This window comes from Vanessa cardui, chromosome 20, assembly GCF_905220365.1.
Source record: "Vanessa cardui chromosome 20, ilVanCard2.1, whole genome shotgun sequence".
Taxonomy (NCBI): Eukaryota; Metazoa; Arthropoda; class Insecta; order Lepidoptera; family Nymphalidae; genus Vanessa; species Vanessa cardui.
In genome coordinates, this window is record NC_061142.1 from 1,494,510 (window position 1) to 1,515,047 (window position 20,538).

General features: G+C 34.8%; 1 protein-coding gene across 4 annotated transcripts in view; it reads left to right on the forward strand.

Annotated features, from left to right (window-relative positions):
• The window catches only part of LOC124538183 (tubulin polyglutamylase TTLL5), a 39,002-nt gene that overhangs the window by 10,941 nt on the left and 7,523 nt on the right, over positions 1-20,538 (forward strand). For all 4 annotated transcript variants that reach the window (XM_047115145.1, XM_047115146.1, XM_047115148.1 and 1 more), the window contains 6 exons: positions 15,886-16,481; positions 16,581-16,720; positions 16,810-17,027; positions 18,519-18,732; positions 19,063-19,319; positions 20,095-20,294. In XM_047115145.1, the coding sequence (XP_046971101.1) occupies positions 15,886-16,481; positions 16,581-16,720; positions 16,810-17,027; positions 18,519-18,732; positions 19,063-19,319; positions 20,095-20,294 (1,625 nt within the window). The remainder of the gene's footprint in view (positions 1-15,885; positions 16,482-16,580; positions 16,721-16,809; positions 17,028-18,518; positions 18,733-19,062; positions 19,320-20,094; positions 20,295-20,538) is intronic.

Consider the following 20,538-nt stretch of genomic DNA (forward strand, 5'->3'; position numbering starts at 1 on the left):
AACGGCATTCTGTCACGAATGTCATGGTAGGACATTATTTGGAGCTCATCATGAACTCAATCATGTCTTATTAATATGACTCAGTAACTGAATGAAAGCAATCGACTCGAGAACGAATCGTTATTGTGCATCAGTTATCGATCGTTTTGCGCTGCGATGATTTGTAATCAAATCAAATTTATACAAGTAAACTTTACAATGAAGCGTTTTTGAATCGTCAATTATTAAATACTACCAATACAATACTACCACCGTTTCGGAAAGCAGCTTCTAGTGAGAAAAAACGGCAAGAAACTCGCATAGTTGCTCTTTTCACATAAACAAATTTACAATGCTGTTATTTACAGTGATTAGTATCCTATGATGGAACCCGAGCCTAACTCCAGGCGTCTCTTTCCAAAAAGTACTCTTTAGTGAATAATACGATTTATATATTATTTTAGTCTTAATCGATATCGTTCTATAAGACACATTAACGATGTTTTATAGCTTACTAGTTGGCGCCTGGCGCCGATTGCTCGCGTTTAAATAGTAAGTCGTCAGGTCTTCTTGACTTGCGTCGTCTAAATCTCATCGAATTCGATTCAGGGGTTTGACCATGAAGAAGCAACATACGGACATGTTACTAACCCTTTTTTAATATGAGTATATAAACACGTTTTTTAACGCCTCGTAGACGATTTCAGACTCAGTAAGCAAAACGATTTGTTCCTTGAATTTTGAAACCGGAAATTCAATTTGAAGTCGAGACAAATTAATCTCTTAAAACTTGTAACAAGGTTACGAGATAATCCTGACCAAGAGATAAAAATAATTAAATTGTTTATAGTGTAATCGCTGGTCATGTGGCTTTACCGGCGCGAAATTTATAAAATTTTAGCTTTAGCACATAAAGCGACGTGACTAATTTTATTTATTCAGGAGTGATCTGAAGAAAGTAGTCTATGTACTTGCCTCAATCTATATCCATACCAAATTTTATCTAAATCGCTACAGTGGTTTAAGCCTGAAGTCACAAACAGAGTTACTATCGTATTTATTACGTTATATCAACAGGGATTTATAAAATTATTATTTATTTTAGCGATAAATAATAATTATGAACAATTACATGGTTGATCTTGCACGTGGTCGGTCCGATACCGCAGAGCCAAGAGAAGGAGAGGGTACCGCTGTACTGTACGTCTGTGTACCTGGGTAAACTCGGGATCCAGGGCACCAGTGAGTCACCAATAGCTCCACCATTTCCAGCTAAAAAAAAGGATGTGGTCTGTCCAAAAACATAGACGTCAAACAAAATATAGATTAGAAACTGGAAAAGTAATCATTCCTCTTCAAGCAGTTTTACTTATTAGAAATTATACAACAAACCAGTGGTACTTTTCATTTAAGTTTTGATAAATCAAACGTATGTTAAGATTTCTTTTTTTAACGATAATTTGAATTTGCAAATAGTTTGAAACGTTTAATCCGTAAATTGATATATTCATTCGGAATGTGCCATTTAATTCCTAAAATACATTGTTAAATAATCAAATGTCAACCAAATTCTGCTGTCTTGTACGTTTTGATACATTTTTAAAATATTGTAGCCCAATATTTTGAAATGTCAGTGTTGCCAGAAATGAAATTTAAATATCGTTCGTTGCAGAATACATTTAAACGATTATGATAATGTTTCGTGCAATCACAACAACATTACTTATCGGTTGTAATTCGTGTGTACTGTCGTGACGAAATTGAACTTTAAAGACATTACAATAAGTAAAAATAATTGTGTTAATGAAATCAATTAAATCAAATATTGTTTATAGTAGATTATTTTTAGCTGTTTATTAATCGTTGTTAGATGATTCAATTGGACTAACGCAATTGAGTTTCTTTCGCCGGTTCTTCTCAGGTCAGGGTGTTTCCTTTTCCGAACCGGTTGTAGTGTTTAATTTGACTATCAATAAGTAAATATAAAAAGTAAAAAATCAGTAGTGCATAAAGTAACAGCCTGTAAATTTCCCACTGCTGAGATAATGCCTCCTCTTCCGTTGAGGAGAGGGTTTGGAACATATTCCACTACGCTGTTCCAATGCGGGTTGGTGCAATGTACATGTGGCAGAATTTCGATGAAATTAGACACATGCAGGTTTTCTCACGATGTTTTCCTTCACCGCGCACGAGATGAATTATAAACACAAATTAAGCGCATAACCCGCAATCATCGGTTAAGATGCACGCGTTCTAACCACTGGGCCATCTCAGCTAAGTAAGTGTAATGCTTTTATATTATATAAAGGAGTTTTAGTTTGCAAGAAATTCCATAGATACTCCATCTCTCAAATTAAATACACATGAACGCATAAGGGGTGTGTGCATTCATGGGGTTAATATTATTGTTCGATGAAACATAGACACACTACAGCATATTTCAATCGAAGTTTGAAAGATTCATATTTGATGCGATATATAATAAAATGCTACTACGCTTAATTATTTATATCCGTTTTAATTTGTCTGCCAAACTTCCCATAAAGGTTTTTCGCAAATCCATAGTGAATATCATAGATTAATCGAGCTCTCGACCAATAATTTCGCGACAATTTGCCGTCAAATGTTTGTTTATTTGGCTTTTCCCATCATAAGATGGGTTGGAATAGTGTATTATATTATATATATAAATAATTGTCAACCACGACTATGTATTGTCTTGAAGTTAAAGCGAGTTTTATACTACATTTCATTACTTTTGTTATATATAGTGGTTTGGTTATGAAAGAACGACGTGTCGACATAGTTTTCACTGTGCTTTAATTTACAAAATGTACGATCACAGTTCCTAATAGAATGAATGATGAATGTTATATATTTGCACGATGTATAAGTGTTGAGATTATTCAACTAAGATCTCATAAAATGAATCATTCAATGCAATCCCATGATTCTGTTGTTCGTATTCTGTGCGGTGCGTGATTGTGCGGCTTGTAACGCCTTGTACGGTCGCTAAGCAGACTTGCACTATTATCGGAACTTGCGTTCAGTGTGAATTTGGCACGCCACTATCGCCTCAGGACTTGTACACGAGAGGGGCGGGCGCGGGTAGCAGTGAATCATGAGTGATCGCGTGTAAATAAAACTAAATGCCCTAAATTAGTAGTAAATATATTTATATCTCTATCTTTCTATTATTTTTAAGTACGTCAGGTTGAAACTTTTGCTTATGTAATAATATATGTTTATGTGTGTGTGTGTAATGTAACTCAAGAAAATATATATTCATAACATCAACAGTTCAGTTATAGTTCTCATAATTCTACAAAAAAAAAAGTCTAGGATAAGCCTGCTTCCTACCAAGTTTCACGACATTCGGCTCATCGGTCTTACTGTAAAACAACAGACAGTCAGACCGAATTCGTCTGGGTGAAATAACATTTTTTTTTTATATAGATGCTACATACTGTAATACAATAACCAATCAAAGTCTATTCTTGATTAATTTGTCTTTATAATAATACAACACTATTTCAAAAGTTTCAAAGAGTTTCGTCGAGATTAAAAACGCCGTTTATAATCAAATCCATAGTAAATATCATAGATTATTCAAGCTCTCGACCAGTGAGAAAAACCGAAACCTTTAAAACTACGCAACGAATTTTGATGCAGCTTATTAGATTGATTCAAGAAGAATGTTTTAATATATAAAACGTGGACAATTTAGTAAAGAAACATTGATAATTTTAGAAGTTTCTACTGTGATGTCATATCATTGCACCCGTGCGAATTCGAAGAGGACCGCTACTGAAATGAGCTGAGATGGCCCAGTGGTTAGAACGCATGCATTTTAATCGATGATTGCGGGTTCAAACCCAGGCAAGCACCGCTGAATATTCATGTGCTTAATTTGTGTTTATAATTCATCTCGTGCTCGACGTTGAAGTAAAACATCGTGAGGAAACTTGCATGTATCTAATTTCATAGAAATTCTGCCACATGTGTATTCCACCAACCCGCAGCGTGGTGGAATATGTTCCAAACTTTCTCTTCAAAGTAGAGGAGGCCTTAACTCAGCAGTGGGAAATTTACAGGCTGTTGTTGTTGTTGTTTGTTGTGTTATAACTGTGGCAATCGGATAATCGAATTTGCATAGGAAAGGAATTATTTGTGAAGGTTTTAAAATTGAACTCGAAGGGCGAAGGTTATTTTGTCACATTTTCTATTCTCACAGTAAACCTTTCGTAGTAAGCTCATTAATATGTCCGCAGCGGGTGAGGGTCGGACCCTACACACGTGGCGATGTGTCTAATCAATACTATGACACGCACGTCGTCTGGGATACCGCACTGTTAGCTCGCTCTGGAGTCAGCTGATTGCTTATCGAAATTGTCTTGTATTATTTCATATATTAAATAAACAGACACTATGGGCGATCCCACTTCTGAAATGTAATAAAACTACTCACATAACATTAATTTATGTCACTATATTACTTTACCAATCGATACATATGTTATTTATCCGCTTATTGTATATTAATTATATCCTTTTACCGAACTTTATGAAAGTAGATTTTAAGAAGTTTTGGAGCTTTTTTTATGTCATATATTTAGGGGGGCTGGCAATTTGAACACCGGATTGTGAGTAACTACCCATGTTACCATAGACATAAGTACATTTAGATATACCAATAATTTCCTATATCCACACGAAAATTGGGAACTAAGATGTTATTATAATGATCCCTGCAGTTAGTTACACTGACTCACCGTTCAAACCGGAACACCATCAACACCAACAGGCTGTAAATTTCCCACTACTGGACTAAGGCCTCCTCTTCCTTTAAGGAGAAGGATTCAAATATATCGGAATCGAAATAGTAATTTGGAGTAAAAAAACAATGGTTTTGAGAGAGCCCTTACTTTGTTTTAAATTCGATTCGACCATATATAAAATATTTTTTGTTTATTTACGACATAAAAAAAGAGAAATCTAATATAATGTAAATCATAATTACGACAGCAAGTGCTTAATTATAATAACAAGTTAATATGTCAAGTCAATTTCAAGTTTTCATTCATTGACTTCTATTAATAACTATGATGTATGTCGTACACGGCTATCGTGCTTTCTTGCAATTCTATATGTTGTGTCCCGAGTGTAAGCTCACGGAGTAAAACAGAAATAACTCATGACTTTGTTTCGTGTAATTTGCATGACCGGAAATCGAAGGCAGGGCGTGACATGTTATACTCTTGGATATGTGCACTTAGTGATTTCAACCCGAGGTTTCGTCCACGTGTGAGGGTGAATTTAGTCTATGTGCTATTCTAGACTATAGACAAGGAATTGATTTAAAAAAGGAGAGTAATCCTTAAAGTCCTGTGTATGTTTTATATATATATAGTTTTAAAATGTCTGAACAGACTTGGGTGTATCTTTCATAAAGGACGTCGACCTCCGTTATCCGATGGTGTGTACACCGGTTTTCATGGTTACGCCATTCCGAGTTCCCGGGTTCGATTCCCGGCCGAGTCAATGTAGATTATCATAAGTTTTCTATGTTGTCTTGGGTCTGGGTGTTTGTGGTACTTCTGATTTTCCATAACACAAGTGCTTTAGCTACTTACATTGGGATCAGAGTAATGTATGTGATGTTTTCTCATAATTTTATTTAAAAAAAGAAAGTGATAGTATTTAAATGTAATTCATAATCATAACTCAGGAATATTGTAGGGCATAGGATTGGGCATAGGATCCAGTGGCTCGGTGGCAAGTAGCCGAGTGTCCGAAGTGACGTAAGTACGCTTATCGCCCAGTAGTCCATTTGTCCGTCTGATAATCCTTTAGATAAAAAAATGTTTTACCAAACATTATATTTATTATCTATACGCTTCTACACATTCGTTTCTATCGTATTTTTATGGAATTAGTAGGTTTACAGAAAATATTAATCTAGTAATACACCTATATATATATAGTTGCGTTCCGTCTTCTTCATGACAGCAAATCGACTTCTCATGGAATCATTATATTTCAAATCAAGGAATATTCAGGAACTCCACTCCTACAAGTTAGACACTAAGAACCAGGTAGTTAACTCATATACAGGGTTATTGGTAATTCGACGTACATTCGCTAGGAGACTATTTGCAATAATTTTAACCCCCATATGCATGATCCAAAAGTGAACCATTTTTGAGATATTACGTTTTTTAGTCATCCCTATCACTTCCTAGCGGATGTAAGTCTAATTACCAATAACCCTGTATATTAGTAAATATTATATAAATAAATATCATCGCTATTTGTAATCTATATCCAATAACAATAGTACTCATTCTGATAATTGAAAAATAATAAAAATCCATTGTTTTGGTACAGAAAAAATAAAATAAATCCATTGTTTCGGTACAGATGCATTCAGGATTGCTGTTTAAAGTTACCATTCATTATGCTCAGCTCAATGATAGTTATCAGAAATACATAAAAAAATATTTATTGAAATATATACTTAATTATGAATATTGACAATCGGTAATTATACGAAACAATTCAATAAACATATATTTATATAACAAATAATTGAAATTATTGTGCTCCAATGTATGTGTATTTCCAAATGATTTTGGTAGATCATGAACGATTTAAATTCCAGCCATAGCCTAGATAGCTAGTATATATTGGCGGATACGTTAAAAAGTATTTACCTATATTTAAAAAAAATGTATCGACAAATATCGAAATAATAATAGATAAAATGTTCACAAATAAGTTTTGTATTAAAAAATGAGTAAAAACTGTGAAAAGTTTCCACGTTAAACTACACGTAAAACGAAGGTAAAGGTTAATCTAATTTAGGTATTACTTTTGCTGCCTTTACCTTATGTTAATCGTCCCACGCATACTAAGATGTCTCGTAAGCACGAATGTCACTCAACACTAATGTACCTCGATAATTTAACGTGAAGATACTTATATACTTAATATTATAAATGTGAAAGTAAATCTGTATCGGTCTGTCGCTCTTTCACTACCAAATCAAGGAACCGAATTTGATGAAATTTGGTTTGAAGCAAATTTAAATTCCAAGGAATGATATGAGCTACTTTTTTGCCAACACGACATGACAACCATCCCCTGAAAAGTGAGCGAAGATGTGAGCGAAAACTAGTAGATGTATAAAGTAAGGTTTTTTTTTTATGGAATAGGTTGGCGGACGAGCATATGAGCCACCTGATGGTAAGTGGTCACCATCGCCCATAGACAATGACGCTGTAAGAAATATTAACTATTCCTTACATCGTCAATGTGCCACCAACCTTGGGAACTAAGATGTTATGTCCCTTGTGCCTGTAGTTACACTGGCTCACTCACCCTTCAAACCGGAACACAACAATACTGAGTATTTGGCGGTAGAATAACTGGTGAGTGGGTGGTACCTACCCAGACGGGCTTGCCAGAGTCCTACCACCAATAAAATAGGTGTTCATATGTGTTTTAACTGTCACACAAATTTATAACGAAAAGTCAGTTTAATTTCGAAATCTACCCACATTATGGTCGAAGTTCGTCCAACTTTTGACATCCTCCCACGACGTATTTGGTTTTACGAGTGTTCGTGTCGAATATCAAAAAGTTTCTTGTCTGATTTATAACGTGAATTGTGTCATCGAATCGTAAAGTTATAAAATCTAAGCGTTTATTAATTTATATTTACTTCACATCGGTATTTTTCAAAATGTAATAAGCCAAATTTAACAACATAAGGCATTTGAAAGTCCCCTTATGGTCTAACCAAATGCTAACAATCATAACTAGACTCTTTACCAATCAAAGGTAACGAAGGTAAGGTAAACGAAAATCGTACCTTATATTTACATATTCCAATGCTTAGGTCTCTAATACGTTGTTCGCTATAAGCAGTTATTAGTATTAATCAATATCATTCAATATTTTGATGCAAGTCCAAACATTGACTTTACTTTCAAATATCCGATTTAAACTTTGCCTTTATTATGAGACAACATTTTCGCGACCCTACACTAAATCATAAAAACTGATCATGATCGCGCCAATTCAAAGTAAAGTTTGTTTATTTTTCTTTATTCCACTCGTGGTTGAAGTATTCTAAGTAGCATGCTTAATGCTCTTAGATGATTCATAAACTTTGCTTTGCATTATTCCACAGATTTAAATGGCAATTTCCTCGTGCTATTAGGTAATAACATCAGGAAATGGCCATTTGTAAGTTGATAGATATCAACTTACAGCCAAAACGAATATAATATGCGAAATTTTTATTAAGCTTTTTTTAATAAGGTATCGCAGGTAACGCCGCGACATATATTCATAGCTATTAATTTACGATACACCATTCTTTTATTGTGGAAAACATGTACAAGTGCTTTGTATATAGCATGTGCAATATCACATCATGCTAATGTTTATTTATAGATTTACCAACAATAGTTATGTTATGTTGAGTAATTATAATGAATACGTGAAATATACATTCAGGACTTGACTCAAGAGCCGAGACGGCCGAGAGGTTAGAACGCGTGCATCTTAAACAATGATTGCGGGTTCAAAGCTGGGAAAGAACTATTGAATATTAATGTGCTTAATTTGTGTTTATAATTCATCTCGAACTCGGCGGTGAAGGAAAATATCGTGAGGAAACTGGCATGTGTCTAATTTCATAGAAATTCTACCACATGTGTATTCAATCAACCCGTATTAGAACAGCGTAGTGGAATATTTTCCGAACCTTCTCCGCAAAGGGAGAAGAGACCTGAGTTGTAAATTTCCCACTGCCCAGCTGTGGGAAATTTACAGCTGTCGTTGTTTGTTTTTGGAGGTCTTTAGTTTTTCTGCACTCTTATTGCCGTGCGGTATTGTTTATAATGCAGAATGAAAATGTTTTTGAAATACATCGAAAAAAAATCATTCTCACGTGACGATCTCTGTGTGTGTGAATGTGAACTAAAAGCTGTGAGTGTAAAATAACTTCATTCCAATATCTTGTTATATATTTTATATATAAAAGTAAATTTAAAATGTAACTGTTTTACTGTACTACTTAAATTGTTTCTGTTAATTGCACCGACGAACATAACAAATAACATAAATAATGAAGGCGAAGAACGAGCATTGCCATATATGTGTTACAACCTTATTGATAACGAAAGCAGGTTAGTTTAATATTGAACACATGGTCAGTTTCGTAAATAAACTCGCGGGCGCCGAATGTGGCACACGCTTTTAGCGGATTATCGCGATCGAAAACAAAAATAATGAGTTAACGGGAATCGGTTTAACGAGTTTTCTCTTTAATTCGATAGAATGTTTGGAAAATTTAAAGGAGGATAAAATTTTGACCGCCGTGGTACATTTGGGGTAAAAAAGGTTCGTCACCTTAAGATCTATTTTCGTGTGCTCAGTGTGAGCGATTAAATCTTTACCGATTGATAATGACATATTGCGTCGCAATTATTTGATGTTTGGATTCAAAAGGTTCTAAGAGCTTAAGACTTAATAAAGGATTGAATTTGAAAAGTGACGAAGGTTTTCTTACTCTGACTATACAAAGATATATGCTGTTTCAGTAAAAGTAAAGAAAAATAGCGAAATATATGTATAATTGTAATTGAATGTTAATAAATTCTTCTGTATGTGTGAAAGATGATATGGCTGCAGAGAATGCTACTTGTGGGATGACGTCAGATAGGGAAGAATGGAAGAAGAATACATGCTGCGCTGACCCCGAGTAAATTGGGATAAGGGCAGGAGGATGATTATATTCTGTAGGTGTACGTAAACAATTTGGACCAATGACTTTTCAGATGACAACGCCTTTGAAATGAAGGTGATCTACCTTCTGACCGTTTGAAATAAAAAATTGACGAAAACACTCATCTCGTTGAATTTCCTTTCCGTTTCTTCTCTAGTCTATGGCATAAACTGCCTTCCTTAAATAAGTTAAAAGTTTATTTAGTATGTAAACAATATGAACTTATCAAACAGTATAAAAACTATTGAAAAATATCCAGTAATAGGCAACCTATAAATGGATAAACTTAGTCATTGGTGCTCAATGCCAAGATTACCAGAGCTTAGCGCTTGACACGAGTACTTACCATTAATTTGCCGTAATCCCGAAACTGACTGACTCTATCTGTGCTGTTTATCTTTATCGACGTGGTTCTTTTTTAACATCTGGATCATTTAGATTATAATGAAATTGGGTTATTCGAAATACATTTTAAATATAAGATGTTAAATGTAGGGTATATGTAGATTAGCAAACGTGTTAGTCATTGGCTAAATGTGTCTCGTTGATTTTGGACAATTGGGCGGTACCCATAATTGTGCTGAAACTTCACATCCCCTCACCCCTTCGTCCGGTATTTAAACTTAAATAATTGTCAAAGGTCCGTATAGCATAACGCCTCGCCCCGGACTGATTTATCAAACGATATATTTAATGACAGGTATCAATATTTGGGTATTACGAATATTTAAAATATATAAAAAGATATTACAAAACTAAATTGAAGGTACCTTTAGTATTGTTGCTATAAATTTCAAGGTAAATAAAAAAAACCTGATAGTTAATAGTAATATAAATAACAATAACAAATTGAAATGTTACTTCGCATATTTATTTCTTTGAATTGATAGAACTTTTTGGAAAAGAAGTGTAGATATTTTCTGCTTAATACTGTCGCGAAGAAAAGGCATCAATGTAACTCAAATGAGGTCATGTTACATGTATCCACATGTAAATAAAACAAGAGAGTCTAATTACAAATATTTAGAGAAGAGATCAATACGTTATCGATAATAATCGCAGTATACTTTTGCATTTACTACAAGTTAAAATAAATAAACGCCATGTTGACGCGATGTAATCACGTGATCATAATTAGAACCATAAGATATACATATATATAATTATCTATCATTATAGAAGATTGAGTTGATCGTTCGTATATAAATATAGTTATTCAAAGTTACTGGGTTTTTCTTAATAAAAATTCTCAGTAGTGATACTTTATCAAAGAGTGGCACGTAAATGGTTCTGGGTCTTCAATTACTTCGTTGGTATCTAATTGTCATGTAATCAGTTTATGTGTGTGAGGGGATAGGGTGTATCTGTGCTGTACACATTTGTGCAATTTTAGGTATCCCAATATATAGGCTCCTTGTTGGCTATCTGTTAATACTCTCCGTTATTATACTCGAATCTCTCTATAAAACGGAGTTGCCTCTCGCCATCTATACGTTCAGATGTTTTAAACTAAGAATTTCAATTTTCCAATACCAAAATAAAATCCAAAAATCATTTTTTTACGGGTTTTCTCAAGGTAAAAGTCGGGTAGCTGGGACATATTAAAAGTATAGTTTGTATTGAAGGGTTATAAGGGTATACACTAAATCTGTTTTCTTCTTTTGTTCCCTACTCGTGTCCTATTCTTGGGGTCGGCGTAGCGTGTCTTCTTTTCCTTCCATTCTCTCTATGTTTCATCGTTCCCTAATCTGAGAGTTCATCCACACACATTCATGTCTATCATATACCTACTCACACACTACGTTCATATCTTCCAAGGTCTGCCTCTAGCTCTCTCTCTCTCTACACTCATACTCACTCTTAACACTAAATATGATGTAGAAGATTATAAATAAATACAACGAATTCAAAACCAAATTGACGAAGAACGTACAGGAAGTACGCCGGTTATCTCAATAAACTCATTTCAGTATAATTTTATTACAGCTGTTAAATCTTTCATAAGAAAACCAACGCGTTCTATTCTGGTCTATCATATAAGTACTTAATATATGTTAAAGATTATTCACTTAGTTGTGAAAAGCACACGGCGTATGTCGATGTACGGATTTGGTTTTATAAGTAGTTTCTTATGATTATTTTTTAAATGAATCGGATAAATATCTACTCCTCTTTCCTTTAATCATGCCCAGCTCTCACTTGCGAGTAAGAGTGGGGCCAATATCATTAAGTAATAAGATTGCACAGTTATTTTTGACTTGACAAAACAATATTTTGTTTGTTATATTCAAACGCGCATGAAATCGCGGGCACAGCTAGGTGATAATAAAGCACATTACTACGATAAAAAGGTTATATCAATTTAAAAAAAAAAGGTGGAAAAAGTATTGATTTCTAGGCAGGATATATAAATAATGAATTCGCTTCATTCTTTTAACTTCTGCTATTCATTTTATCTAATTGAAATTAAATTTAGGTTGTTACTAATTGATGTCTATATGACATTTCATCTTCAATCCAAGATGTAATTAGCATTTGCCAATTGTAAAGGTATCTACCCAATAATTATGCCTTAGCAATTTTATATATCCATTGACAAATTCAAACCGCTTAAAATCAGCTAAAATTTAAACTCTTAACCAACAATCAGTTCCGGTCTACTTGGAATAATTATCTACAAGTTTAAATTCGTTATAAAAAATATTAATTGTAAGCAAAAACTACTAACTGTTCTTTAGCAAAAAGTGTTCGTGTAGTAGGTATGACTCTTGCTATAAAAACGTTCACCGTTCCTCATATTTAATTTAAGCACTGCGATGTCGAATAAAAAACGCCCAGACAGGACTGTACACGTGATCCAAGTAGCTTATCTTAATCCAGTCTGATGAAGGATCTTCCCAAAACGAGGACAATGACCGCGTGTAAAGGGTTGGAGATTCGTGTGCAGCTGATAGAAAGGGATGCAAAAGTTTGATTCCAGACGGATCTATCTCTGTGCCAAATTTCATTCGGATCGATGCAGCCGTTCTCGTTCATCCATCCAATATTTTAAGATTATGTCAATCTTAAAAGTGCCCACACAAGCTGCGGTTTCTCGTTTATACTACAGGATATGATGCTATACATTCTGACATCGTACAGTGTTCTGCGGTGTTTTTCCTAACAAAACTGAATACGATCTGTAAACTAAAATTAAATATGTAAAACAATTAAGCATTTGCAACTTGACCGTCCTTTTGCATAATAAGCAAATGTCTTTTAAAATTATATGATTACCGATATTTGTTATTTTATATTTTTAACCAAACATGTTAGTAATAATAAAATGTAGGTAGAAAAGGTAACAAACAACGTACATACCACCAGATGATCTGCCGATTAACGGCAATATTTATATATTTAGTATTGTTGTATTTTAGTTTAAATGTTGAGTGAGCCGGTGTACAGGGACATAACATCTTAGTTCCCAAAGTCGATGGTACATTGACGATGTATGGGATAGATAATATCTTATGGAGTAAATGTCTATAGGCGATAGTGACGACTTCTCATCAGATGACTCATTTACGGGTTTTACTACTACCAAATAACTAAAAAAAAAACTTTTTAGAAATAACTGTCATACGGAAAAGAAAAATAGACAATATTGCTACATTAAATTTATGTGCCTTAGTGTTTTAAAAGTGAATTCTTCATTAAAGTACAGGAAGAGACTCATATGAATCAGCGTTCACCATAAAACTAACGAAATGCCGACACTGAATTAAACATCACAAGCAGACACTACTCTTAGGACATTTATGGCATTGTTTAAAATTTTATTCAAAGCTACGGTACTTTCGTAATATTAACATATTTTAGTCTTAACGTCGCTATTAAACTTTTAAGTACGTAATCTTAATGAAAACGTTTATATTTGTAGTCGTCTATGGCCCAGAGAGACCACAAATCTTTGCACTGTGTCGTTGATCAGATTGTGTATTGAAATATATATATTTGTGTAGAAGTTGTTGTTGTTATATCTGTGTAAGATTACTATACTTTGTCGTTTGATCGATGGCTATAAAAGTTGGTATAACTTTTTAAATGCGTTCCTTCGTAACTAAATGTATAATGGGTATATCTTGGCATCTTAGTTTCCCAGTTTATTGTTTTTGGGAATAGATAGTATTTCTTACAACGCCAATGCTTAGGAGCGGTGGTGATTATGATCAGATTGTTCATTCTTCATATAAAAAAAATCTGCAATATACAGTTAGTGTTCACGTATGTAAAACAGAAATTAAGCACTCTCGTCTCGACACGAAGTACATTACATATATTACGTGTTTAATTTTAATGCGAACTTATTTTCAAGCATTTGGCAAAACAATTATATGTTATAGAAGTATATATAAGTATATGTTAAATGTCAACAAAAAATACCTTAAATTGTATGTTTTAGGGGTTTTTTAAAAAATTAATATTAAACTTATATTTTTACATCCTTGGGGGTGATAGGCCATAAATTTAAATAGGTCTAAAAGGAAAGCATACCCCAAACAAAAAAGTAATCCGATGTCTTATTAAAAATAATACAACGGATTTAAGAACGTACTCCATCCTTTGACGACATTTAAAATAAATGTTTAAAGCGAAATAAATAACTTCGTGCTTTATAAGGGCACTTCACACAGTTATGGAATTCATCGCGCAGCGCCTTATAAGTTCACAATCGTCTATTGAACGACCGGTGACCGCATGTGCCAAATGGTCGCGTTTTGTCAACTACAACTAATTTGAAATATAAATCTCTGGACAAAATCTTGCTAATATTATTAATTAAAATAGTTTTGGTTGAAATGTGACTGTTAATTGTTAGAGTTACTTTCGGTTGATAGGTGATCTTTACTCAATCCAGATCGGCTGAATGTTAAATAAAATTTGGCTTCGATGTTGATGATAGGGTTATACACTCGTAGGCCATTCGTCGGAACTAATATGGTATAATATGGTAATCTCATGTCTCGATAACTTTTCACAACGGAAATACAGATATACAAAGTATTACTATTTGCTTAATGGAAAATTGAGATCTTTTCACAAGTTACCGATACAAAAGTGGATAAAAGTGTATCCTGTGCATAAATAAATACAATAAACCATATGTTTTAAAATATACAATTGAAAACCTGGGAATTATGATAACTTAAGCACTCGTGTATTTTTGTGTACCGGCTTAAAGTATGAGAAAGACATGTAACTAAAGTTACAAAAGAAGGGATGTAACATCTTAGTTCCCAATGTTGGTGGCGCATAGGCGATGTAAGGATTGGTTAATATTTCTTACAGCGCCATTGTCTATGGGCAGTGCTGATCACCTAAAATCTGACGTCATATTTAACTATCTACCTAAGTATGTCATAATAAATAAAGTCCACTGTTTAAAGTGCCTTGAAATTACATTTTTGTGGACTACAATTTCTCATACCTATTAGTCTCCTGGCTAGTTTTCGAGATTACCTAACACAGCCTCATTTGATCGAAGGTCGAGTTGTTACAGTAAATATTCAAAATTAATTTCATATTGTCACATAACTAATTTCATTATTCATTCAATTTCAATACATTTGATAGTCATTCAAATCGATATATCCAAGGTTTAACGCTTTAAATAATTGCTCGAATGACGCTTGGCTTTTTATAATTGTTCCATTGTGTTGTTTAATGGAATTAGTTGATTAAAATTGTCACATTGAAATGCATGCTAGGAAACCATTTAAAACGATATTTTTTTTTTCATAATAACTAGTACACACGAGGCTCTAGACATGACCATTAATGTCATACTTTATAAATATTGATCATTTCAACCGCGCTTGTCAACTGATGTTTTTGCTTCAGTCAGTATTTTAAAGCTATTTCTGTAAGAATAAAGGATTTAAATGAATAGCGTTTTATCTTACTTTAGTTGAAATTAATTTATCAATTAAAGCGACACGTTAAACATGTTTTAATTTCATTGTTATAGACAAATAATTTCGATCATAAGCTTCACAAGACACGGCTTAAGTCATGATTTGACCTTAGAAAACAGATAATAAAAAAAACTGTTTCTTTTTCTTTTTCAGTCCACATGTATCAACAGAAACAACCATTCCGTCTACATCGGGCCTTCAACCAGAGCAAGACAAGGACAGTATGAGAAAAAATGACGACGAAACAAATGACAGCAAAGAGAAAGAAAATGAGGGCTCAGTATCAGATTGGGTATCAGGTGGACCGATTGGATCCAAGGTCGCTGTACTCGTATTCCGATCCTGCGTCCTCGCATCACGAACGCCCTCTATGGAATCAACGACGAAAACCGTCGGTAACAATACAGGGACCACGATATTATTAAACAAAGCGAAGAACATGGCGAAAAGATTAGTTGCAGAACCGCATTCATTCAGTGTTAGGCCAAAAAATATAATGCACGATGTGATGGAAACGTTCGGGAATAGCAATAAATTTACAGGGCAAGCTTATGTTGTTAGGCACGTTAGTGAGGCCGAGATGCCTGAAACGATGTCCATCGAAGAGCAAGGACACGAGCCGACTGAACACAAGAGAGACATCGAAGACGTCCTCAATGATCTGAGCAAGATAACGCTGAAGAAGAATCTCAACATCGAAAACACAACTGCCAACATCAAACCACCAGAGGAACCACCGCCAACCAAAGGTAAGGCTATGGTTTTATTGAATTTCGTAACAATTATCAAAAAATGGTCGAAATTTATTGTAAAAATGAAATGAGTTTGAACGGAAGACTTATTTTCAGAGGTAAAAGAAGAAAAAAAAGGGAAAAAGAGTAAAGGCAAGAACAAAAGGAAGAATTCTCACGTACAAAGGACTTTATCGCCGACGTTAGAAAGTGACGACTCCGAACATATGCTAGTTAAAGACGTAGATAGCGTCAAGGTCAATTACGTTTTATAATCAATAATTTATTAGTGAATTATTTTCCCAGCTTTTTAAACTTTCGTAATCGTTGGTTTTTTCTCGTTAAGGTACTAGAAAGTTGTAACATGCCAGCTCGCGTTCTAAAAATCACCTACAAGCTAGTCAACACCGAGACCAAGTTATTGCACCGTCTCCTACAAGCACACGGCCTTCAAGAAGCCTCGCAGGATGCAAAGGATTTTAACCTCATGTGGGCTGGATTGCATCCAAAGCCCGACGTGTTGCGATCTCTCACGCCTTATCAACGAGTCAACCATTTCCCTAGGTAAGTTTTGGTAGTATCCCAAAATTTTGGAAAAATCCTGAATCAAGCTTTGAGCTTTGGGACGTTTTTTTTAATTACTTTAAATGTCCCATTACTGGACACTTCAGTGGAGAAAATTTGAAGCTTATTCCACTACACTGATCTAAATTGGTGGGTTTTAGTTCCGTATTCTTTCATAATACATTTAAATCTTGTAGACTTTTCTGGCATTAATGGTTGTATCATATCTACCGTCATATACTATTGAGGCAATTTTCATTCGGGTTAGGACGAACCTGGTGCAAGCCTTATTAGATGCGCACGGTTTGATTCAAGTTCATTCAGACTCGTCTAAGTGGCTGTTGCTCTGGTCCAATCAGCTCATTCCATTGGACGTATTGAAGTCCCTCTCTCCACTACAAAAGGTCAACCACTATCCGAGGTAAAATTACCCGTGGTATCAAAATTTATTACAGATTATTTTTATAGATTTATTGTCATTTAGTATTTAGAGCAATAAATTATCGGCTTGGTTAGCTTATATTTTTTTTCTGTGAAAAATATGTTAAGTAAAATTTAAAGGTATGCCTTTTGGTATTTTATTTTAACCTCTTGTCTGGATTTTTCTCTTTTGGCGAAATTAAATTATAATTATGGAGTGTAGGCTGAGTAGTGACAGGAAAAATGGAGCTCAAAAAATGGTCCACTAAAATCTATTGAAAAAGGGTTCCAAGAACTGTTAGAATGGTGTCACTGAAGCTAGAGGATGTTAGCCGTAATCAATAGTTTGTCGATAAAGTGAAATTTACCATAAAAAAAACGTGGTACACATTCCTAAAAATGAGATTAACATTAAGATACATTTTAAAAGGTGTCAGTAGCAATTATTATTAAGTAGTGCGTTTCATGGAATTCATCCATCTAGCTTCAGCAGCACCACCAAATTTCATAAAATTTGGGAACAATGAAGGGGATGACCTTTTCTCAGTTCGCTCCATAATTATATTTAAAATAATCATGCTTTTAAAAGATATATCACAACATTGGTCAAAATTATTTGCATAAAAGAGGTCCATTGCTGCTTAAAACTCTTCAAATTATCAATACTGCCCCTTTTAAAAAAAACGTTGCACATACTAGAACAACTTTGACAATAGACAAAGTGCATTCGACAAGTGATTACGATTTGCTCTCGTATAAATTACACAATTAAATATTATCCCATCACGTCATAAAACAAATAGAAGATGAATACAATAAATTTGGCCTTTTTAATCGAAATCAACAATCGCTTTGCGACTTTGGCTAAAAACAGTGTTTAAGTACTGCTTAAGGCCTTAAAGATAAACGTAGTTTAAAAGCTGGTTTATTAAGCACGACTAACATTCGAAAGAATATGATAGGTAGTTTTGACTAACTAGGCATCACTTAGATAAAAGTCTTCGCTGTTCACAATAACAAATGGGTTAATACCATTTCAGTACTTATTTTTCAGACAAACATCTTTCACAGGTCTTACGAATTAACACGCAAGGACAAACTGTTCAAGAATATAGAGAAGATGCAATACTTCCGCGGCCTGAAGCACTTCGACTTCATACCGACCACGTTCCTGATGCCTGTCGAGTACAAGGAGCTGTGCACGACGCACTACAGGACGAAGGGGCCCTGGATCGTCAAACCGGCTGCTTCCAGTCGAGGTCGGGGTATATACATCGTGAATACGGTAAGTTTCTCACTCAGAAAACAAATAATGGAATTTGATCAGGTTTGTTTTTGGGGTCGAAGTTGATAGTTGAGTTTAATTGGCCATCATCAGGATGTATTTTGATGAAAAGATCAAGTGTGTGCTTTATTAAGAGTACACTTTCTATTGCTATGATATAGTCTGATTAGTGATTACCTTCCTTGCAATGCAATACAGCCTATAAGGCTTTCTGGGGCAGGACAAATAGATTTACATACTTTGCAAAACACTTTTCATAAAATTGCCTAAACTAACTTGAAATATCAATACATACATACATTTTATATTAATATGCCAAAATTCTTATAGCCTGAACAAATACCGAAGGGCGAGAACGTCGTAGTGGCGAAGTATATCGACAAACCTCTCCTCATTGGAGGACACAAGTGCGACCTCCGCCTGTATGTGTGCGTTACGTCGATAGATCCTCTGCTGATCTATCTCTACGAGGAGGGACTCGTGCGGTTCGCCACGGTGAAGTATGACAAGACGAACAAGAACCTCTGGAATCCTTGCATGCACCTCTGCAACTACAGCATCAACAAATACCACACGGATTACATCAAGTAAGGATAAAGATATTTTCATTTTTTAGAAATAGTCCATCTTAACTGTGCCGTAAATAGCCTTCTCTGCGCCCTGTGCGAGCTTCTATGCGCCCTATTTAAGCAGACCCTTTGCCTGTTTTACTGTCTCACTCACTAAAACTTAAACGCAGGTTCACTACTGCAAATATGTTGCCCATTAACGATAAACACTAAACACAGATACGCGCATATAAATGAGCGCGATGTATGTTTTTAATGATACTAGCATGTAATATAATACGTTTGTATTGGAATCGAGTATTAGGGGCTCAGCGGAATCTTAACAAGAGCAAAACGAAAAAACAATAGTCCTGCTCAGTCTATCTATTCTTGCGTCCCCGAAAGTCTAAGTCGTATGACAAGGCACCGGTGGCACCGCCCTATTTACGCCACCGCATCTTAATAGTCTGTAACTGTGCAGTACTGGGGTAATACTTCCCCTATTTTTTATAAGATGTCTTGGAACTTAAAACTTCTCCATTAATTTTCGTTGTATTTATTGGAAGATTTTTGTCTTACAATCACGAAGTTCCCTCTTGGTGTTTTCCTTCATCACAAAAGCGCTTAAAAATTCAGAAATTTTGCCAGAGTTAGAAGTTAGTTTGAATATTGCTCAAGATTCCTTATCAATGCGCCGTCTTGACTGCATAGCATCCATATACCTTTTAGTGGACCAAATGGAAAATAACATCCTGTAAGTGCCTATATATGTGGTGTGACGATGTGACGACAATAATCAAAATCATCTGTGTAGGTGCGACGACCCCAATGCTGGTAACATCGGCCACAAGTGGACCCTATCGGCTTTGCTCCGTCACCTCCGCAAGCAAGGCCGGAACACAGCTGCACTGATGGCTGCCATCGAAGACCTGGTGGTGAAGTCCATTCTTTCCTCCGCTCAAACCATCACAGCCGCTGCGAGGGTATTCGTCCCCAGTCATTTCAACTGCTTCGGTGAGTACCAGCTTTGTAACAATATCGCCAACATTAATGAGCGGCGGTCTTCTAATGTGGAAGTCCATGGTCCAAGAAGTTATTTTGGACCATTTTTATACCCGCGATAAGTAATGTTTTATCTTATCTATAAAACTACCGTTCAAATCTATATACGTTCTCCAAATACCTTTGTCTGAAATAACCCAGCGAAAAAAAAATATTGGCGGAAAAACAAATACTATATTTTATCTTTTATAAAATA